Below are 7,500 nucleotides of genomic sequence, written 5' to 3' on the forward strand. Positions count from 1 at the left end.
GATGTTGAGGAAACGTAGTGATGTTGAGGAAACGTAGTGATGTTGAGGGAAACGTAGTGATGTTGAGGAAACGTAGTGATGTTGAGGGAAACGTAGTGATGTTGAGGGAAACGTAGTGATGTTGAGGGAGAAACGTAGTGATGTTGAGGGAAACGTAGTGATGTTGAGGGAAACGTAGTGATGTTGAGGGAAACGTAGTGATGTTGAGGGAGAAACGTAGTGATGTTGAGGAAACGTAGTGATGTTGAGGAAACGTAGTGATGTTGGGGGAAACGTAGTGATGTTGTGGAAACGTAGTGATGTTGGGGGAAACGTAGTGATGTTGAGGGAAACGTAGTGATGTTGAGGAAACGTAGTGATGTTGAGGAAACGTAGTGATGTTGAGGGAAACGTAGTGATGTTGAGGGAAACGTAGTGATGTTGAGGGAAACGTAGTGATGTTAAGGAAACGTAGTGATGTTGAGGGAAACGTAGTGATGTTGAGGAAACGTAGTGATGTTGAGGGAAACGTAGTGATGTTGAGGGAGAAACGTAGTGATGTTGAGGGAAACGTAGTGATGTTGAGGGAGAAACGTAGTGATGTTGAGGGAAACGTAGTGATGTTGAGGGAAACGTAGTGATGTTGAGGAAACGTAGTGATGTTGAGGGAAACGTAGTGATGTTGAGGAAACGTAGTGATGTTGAGGGAAACGTAGTGATGTTGAGGGAAACGTAGTGATGTTGAGGAAACGTAGTGATGTTGAGGGAAACGTAGTGATGTTGGGGGAAACGTAGTGATGTTGAGGAAACGTAGTGATGTTGGGGGAAACGTAGTGATGTTGAGGGAAACGTAGTGATGTTGAGGAAACGTAGTGATGTTGAGGAAACGTAGTGATGTTGAGGGAAACGTAGTGATGTTGAGGGAAACGTAGTGATGTTGAGGGAAACGTAGTGATGTTAAGGAAACGTAGTGATGTTGAGGGAAACGTAGTGATGTTGAGGAAACGTAGTGATGTTGAGGGAAACGTAGTGATGTTGAGGGAGAAACGTAGTGATGTTGAGGGAAACGTAGTGATGTTGAGGGAGAAACGTAGTGATGTTGAGGGAAACGTAGTGATGTTGAGGGAAACGTAGTGATGTTGAGGAAACGTAGTGATGTTGAGGGAAACGTAGTGATGTTGAGGAAACGTAGTGATGTTGAGGGAAACGTAGTGATGTTGAGGGAAACGTAGTGATGTTGAGGAAACGTAGTGATGTTGAGGGAAACGTAGTGATGTTGGGGGAAACGTAGTGATGTTGAGGGAAACGTAGTGATGTTGAGGGAGAAACGTAGTGATGTTGAGGAAACGTAGTGATGTTGAGGAAACGTAGTGATGTTAAGGAAACGTAGTGATGTTGAGGGAAACGTAGTGATGTTAAGGAAACGTAGTGATGTTGAGGAAACGTAGTGATGTTGAGGGAAACGTAGTGATGTTGAGGAAACGTAGTGATGTTGAGGGAGAAACGTAGTGATGTTGAGGGAGAAACGTAGTGATGTTGAGGAAACGTAGTGATGTTGAGGAAACGTAGTGATGTTGAGGGAAACGTAGTGATGTTGAGGGAAACGTAGTGATGTTGAGGGAAACGTAGTGATGTTGAGGAAACGTAGTGATGTTGAGGGAAACGTAGTGATGTTGAGGGAAACGTAGTGATGTTGAGGGAAACGTAGTGATGTTGAGGGAAACGTAGTGATGTTGAGGAAACGTAGTGATGTTGAGGGAAACGTAGTGATGTTGAGGGAGAAACGTAGTGATGTTGAGGGAGAAACGTAGTGATGTTGAGGGAAACGTAGTGATGTTGAGGAAACGTAGTGATGTTGAGGGAAACGTAGTGATGTTGAGGAAACGTAGTGATGTTGAGGGAAACGTAGTGATGTTGAGGGAAACGTAGTGATGTTGAGGGAAACGTAGTGATGTTGAGGAAACGTAGTGATGTTGAGGGAAACGTAGTGATGTTGAGGGAAACGTAGTGATGTTGGGGGAAACATAGTGATGTTGAGGAAACGTAGTGATGTTAAGGGAAACATAGTGATGTTGAGGGAAACGTAGTGATGTTGAGGGAAACGTAGGGATGTTGAGGAAACGTAGTGATGTTGAGGAAACGTAGTGATGTTAAGGAAACGTAGTGATGGTGAGGAAACGTAGTGATGTTGAGGGAAACGTAGTGATGTTGGGGGAAACGTAGTGATGTTGAGGAAACGTAGTGATGTTGAGGAAACGTAGTGATGTTGAGGGAAACGTAGTGATGTTGAGGGAGAAACGTAGTGATGTTGAGGAAATGTAGTGATGTTGAGGGAAACGTAGTGATGTTGAGGAAACGTAGTGATGTTAAGGAAACGTAGTGATGTTGAGGGAAACGTAGTGATGTTGAGGGAAACGTAGTGATGTTGAGGGAAACGTAGTGATGTTGAGGGAAACGTAGTGATGTTGAGGAAACGTAGTGATGTTGAGGGAAACGTAGTGATGTTGAGGGAAACGTAGTGATGTTGAGGGAAACATAGTGATGTTGAGGAAACGTAGTGATGTTGAGGAAACGTAGTGATGTTGAGGAAACGTAGTGATGTTGGGGGAAATGTAGTGATGTTGGGGGAAATCTAGCCAATGAAAGAGGCTCAGCTTTCCTCAAGGCTGGTCCTGACCCAATCACAAGACCCAATCACAAGACCCAATCACAAGACCCAATCACACGTCTGTGTAGCCCACCCAGCTGGTTAAGCTGAGTCATGTGATCATTGTGCCTTGAACCCCCCCCAATAAGGGTCATGAAGTGAACAGGCTGTTCTCTGTAAAGCGCATTGTGTTGCCTCTGGGTATGAAATGCGCTATATGAATAAAGCTTTGATTGATTGATTGATTGGTTCTCTCGGTGGCTCCTCTGTCATGGCGCTGACCCTCTTGTGTCCTGCTGCAGGGGACGAGACGTACCAGGACATCTTCAGGGACTTCTCCCACATGGCCTCCAACAACCCGGAGAAGCTCAAACGACGCAGCGCCGACTTCAGGTCCTGACCGGCCAGACGCCCGTCTGTGGACTAACACACACACACACACACACACACACACACGCACACGCACACACACACAGGCACGCACACACGCACACGCACACACACACACACACACACTGGCTGGCTACTTGCTGTGTTGGGTCATTGCTCAGCTGGTGATGACATCACCCTAACAGCAGGGACATTGTGTTCCTCTCCCATGACAGCGGTGTGTAACCAGGGACACACTTAGAACAGAGAACCAGATCCTCCTCTAGAACAGAGAACAAGATCCTCCTATAGAACAGAGAACAAGATCCTCCTATAGAACAAGATCCTCCTATAGAACAAGATCCTCCTATAGAACAAGATCCTCCTATAGAACAGAGAACAAGATCCTCCTATCGAACAGAGAACAAGATCCTCCTATAGAACAAGATCCTCCTATAGAACAAGATCCTCCTATAGAACAGAGAACAAGATCCTCCTATAGAACAGAGAACAAGATCCTCCTATAGAACAGAGAACAAGATCCTCCTATAGAACAGAGAACAAGATCCTCCTATAGAACAGAGAACAAGATCCTCCTATAGAACAGAGAACAAGATCCTCCTATAGAACAGAGAACAAGATCCTCCTATAGAACAGAGAACAAGATCCTCCTATAGAACAGAGAACAAGATCCTCCTATAGAACAGAGAACAAGATCCTCCTATAGAACAGAGAATAAGATCCTCCTATAGAACAGAGAACAAGATCCTCCTATAGAACAGAGAACAAGATCCTCCTATAGAACAGAGAACAAGATCCTCCTATAGAACAGAGAACAAGATCCTCCTATAGAACAGAGAACAAGATCCTCCTATAGAACAGAGAACAAGATCCTCCTATAGAACAGAGAACAAGATCCTCCTATAGAACAGAGAACAAGATCCTCCTATAGAACAGAGAACAAGATCCTCCTATAGAACAGAGAACCAGATCCTCCTATAGAACAAGATCCTCCTATAGAACAGAGAACAAGATCCTCCTATAGAACAGAGAACAAGATCCTCCTATAGAACAGAGAACAAGATCCTCCTATAGAACAGAGAACCAGATCCTCCTATGGCCGCGAGCCTTCCTGTCTCTGATGACCTCACACTCGTTCATTACATGTCCACTTTAATTTGCTCTCCCCGTTAAATGAAGTGCTGTTTGAGTGTTTTGCTTTTTCTTCCACGCCTCCCTGTGCTCTCTGTCGGTTGCAACAAAAGGATAAATGTGTTTGACAAAAGAAACGTTCAAATTAGGGTCTTTTTGTTCGTTTTAAAAAAATATTTTGGTTGCAGCTCCAGGATTTACAGTATTTACTTCATATTTTGTGATTTCATGTCTTCTGTATAGGCTATTGTGTTTATTTGGGTTTTGTTGTATCAACTGCCAGAGGTAATAAAGATGTATTTCTTATGAGCAAATAAAATCCCTTGTGAAGTGTTGAGTTTATATGAGGGAAACAAAACATCTTTATTCATCACAGTGAAGACGCACACCCAGCTGGGAGCAGACGGTAGTGGGCCTTGCCGGGGGACAAACCAAGCGCTCCTGTCCGTCTTCATCAGGGACAGACAGAGTCCGTCTTCATCAGGGACAGACAGAGTCCGTCTTCATCAGGGACAGACAGAGTCCGTCTTCATCAGGGACAGACAGAGTCCGTCTTCATCAGGGACAGACAGAGTTGGCGATCTGTTCATCTGCGTGTTCTTTCGGGAGGAAACCCTTGCGAACGCGGGGAGAGCAAACTGAAAGACCCGGAGACCGTCCTGCTGGGACCACGGGAGAGATGAAAGACCCGGAGACCGTCCTGCTGGGACCACGGGAGAGATGAAAGACCCGGAGACCGTCCTGCTGGGACCACGGGAGAGATGAAAGACCCGGAGACCGTCCTGCTGGGACCACGGGAGAGATGAAAGACCCGGGGAACGTCCTGCTGGGACCACGGGAGAGATGAAAGACCCGGAGACCGTCCTGCTGGGACCACGGGAGAGATGAAAGACCCGGAGACCGTCCTGCTGGGACCACGGGAGAGATGAAAGACCTGGAGACCGTCCTGCTGGGACCACGGGAGAGATGAAAGACCCGGAGACCGTCCTGCTGGGACCACGGGAGAGATGAAAGACCCGGAGACCGTCCTGCTGGGACCACGGGAGAGATGAAAGACCCGGAGACCGTCCTGCTGGGACCACGGGAGAGATGAAAGACCCGGAGACCGTCCTGCTGGGACCACGGGAGAGATGAAAGACCCGGAGACCGTCCTGCTGGGACCACGGGAGAGATGAAAGACCCGGAGACCGTCCTGCTGGGACCACGGGAGAGATGTTGGGGTTCAGTGTTTTTCTCAAGGACACTTCGGCACCTGGACCTCCGACCCCCAGCCGGCCGCTCTACCGCTTGAGCTACAGTACCTGGCGCCCCATAAGTGTTTGAGAGCTGGGTTCAGCGTGTTGAGAGCTGGGTTCAGCGTGTTGAGAGCTTGGTTCAGCGTGTTGAGAGCTGGGTTCAGCGTGTTGAGAGCTTGGTTCAGCGTGTTGAGAGCTTGGTTCAGCGTGTTGAGAGCTGGGTTCAGCGTGTTGAGAGCTGGGTTCAGCGTGTTGAGAGCTGGGTTCAGCGTGTTGAGAGCTGGGTTCAGCGTGTTGAGAGCTTGGTTCAGCGTGTTGAGAGCTTGGTTCAGTGTGTTGAGAGCTTGGTTCAGCGTGTTGAGAGCTGGGTTCAGCGTGTTGAGAGCTGGGTTCAGCGTGTTGAGAGCTGGGTTCAGCGTGTTGAGAGCTGGGTTCAGCGTGTTGAGAGCTGGGTTCAGTATGTTGAGAGCTGGGTTCAGCGTGTTGAGAGCTGGGTTAAGCGTGTTGAGAGCTTGGTTCAGCGCGTTGAGAGCTTGGTTAAGCGTGTTGAGAGCTTGGTTCAGCGTGTTGAGAGCTGGGTTTAGCGTGTTGAGAGCTTGGTTCAGCGTGTTGAGAGCTGGGTTCAGCGTGTTGAGAGCTTGGTTCAGCGTGTTGAGAGCTTGGTTCAGCGTGTTGAGAGCAGAGGTGCAGGTATTGTATGATGTTAAAAGCATGATACACTTGGTTAATGGTCTTACCACCAACACTCACTAGGTGGCGCTATATATTTATATTTACATCTCAGGACCCAAAGAAGCTTTAACTGATCTGATGGATATTGTAGATGTTGGATTCTATAGAGGACACAGAGATGGAAATATACATGTTTTTATTAGTATCACTGGTATACAAAAAGTCATCAAATAACAATGACAATATCTGTGCCAATCAGGTTGTGTTGCAGTAGTAGTTGTGTTGCAGTAGTAGTTGTGTTGTAGTAGTAGTTGTGTTGTAGTAGGCTAGTAGTTGTGTTGTAGTAGTAGTTGTGTTGTAGTAGTAGTTGTGTTGTAGTAGTAGTTGTGTTGCAGTAGTAGTTGTGTTGTAGTAGGCTAGTAGTTGTGTTGTAGTAGTAGGTTGGTAGTAGTAGTTGTGTTGTAGTAGTAGTTGTGTTGTAGTAGTAGTTGTGTTGTAGTAGTAGTTGTGTTGCAGTAGTAGGTTGGTAGTAGTAGTTGTGTTGCAGTAGTAGTTGTGTTGTAGTAGTAGTAGTTGTGTTGTAGTAGTTGTGTTGTAGTAGTAGTTGTGTTGTAGTAGTAGTTGTGTTGCAGTAGTAGGTTGGTAGTAGTAGTTGTGTTGCAGTAGTAGTTGTGTTGTAGTAGTAGTTGTGTTGTAGTAGTAGTTGTGTTGTAGTAGTAGTTGTGTTGTTGTAGTAGTTGTGTTGTAGTAGTAGTTGTGTTGCAGTAGTAGTTGTGTTGCAGTAGTAGTTGTGTTGTAGTAGTAGTTGTGTTGCAGTAGTAGTAGGTTGGTAGTAGTAGTTGTGTTGTAGTAGTAGTTGTGTTGTAGTAGTAGTTGTGTTGCAGTAGTAGTTGTGTTGCAGTAGTAGGTTGGTAGTAGTAGTTGTGTTGTAGTAGTAGTTGTGTTGTAGTAGTAGTTGTGTTGCAGTAGTAGGTTGGTAGTAGTAGTTGTGTTGTAGTTGTAGTTGTGTGGTAGTAGTAGTTGTGTTGTAGTAGTAGTTGTGTTGTAGTAGTAGTAGTAGTAGTTGTGTTGCAGTAGTAGTTGTGTTGTAGTAGTAGTTGTGTTGTAGTAGTAGTAGTAGTAGGTTGGTAGTAGTAGTTGTGTTGTAGTAGTAGTAGGTTGGTAGTAGTAGTTGTGTTGCAGTAGTAGTTGTGTTGTAGTAGTAGTTGTGTTGCAGTAGTAGGTTGGTAGTAGTAGTAGGTTGGTAGTAGTAGTTGTGTTGTAGTAGTAGTTGTGTTGTAGTAGTAGTAGTTGTGTTGTAGTAGTAGTTGTGTTGTAGTAGTAATAGGTTGGTAGTAGTAGTTGTGTTGTAGTAGTAGTTGTGTTGTAGTAGTAGTTGTGTTGTAGTAGTAGTTGTGTTGCAGTAGTAGTTGTGTTGCAGTAGTAGTTGTGTTGTAGTAGTAGTTG

At 45.7% G+C, this 7,500-nt stretch overlaps 1 protein-coding gene across 1 annotated transcript in view; it reads left to right on the top strand.

Moving 5' to 3' along the window:
• The window catches only part of acap1 (ArfGAP with coiled-coil, ankyrin repeat and PH domains 1), a gene marked incomplete at its 5' end in the record, with an annotated part of 21,876 nt that extends 18,614 nt beyond the window's left edge, over positions 1 to 3,262 (top strand). The window contains one exon of the mRNA XM_084451524.1: positions 2,929 to 3,262. Within this exon, the coding sequence (XP_084307650.1) occupies positions 2,929 to 3,026 (98 nt within the window). The remainder of the gene's footprint in view (positions 1 to 2,928) is intronic.
• Between the last annotated feature and the right edge of the window lie 4,238 nt (positions 3,263 to 7,500).

The sequence above is a fragment of the Borostomias antarcticus genome (assembly GCF_949987555.1).
Source record: "Borostomias antarcticus genome assembly, chromosome: 17".
NCBI lineage: Eukaryota > Metazoa > Chordata > Actinopteri > Stomiiformes > Stomiidae > Borostomias > Borostomias antarcticus.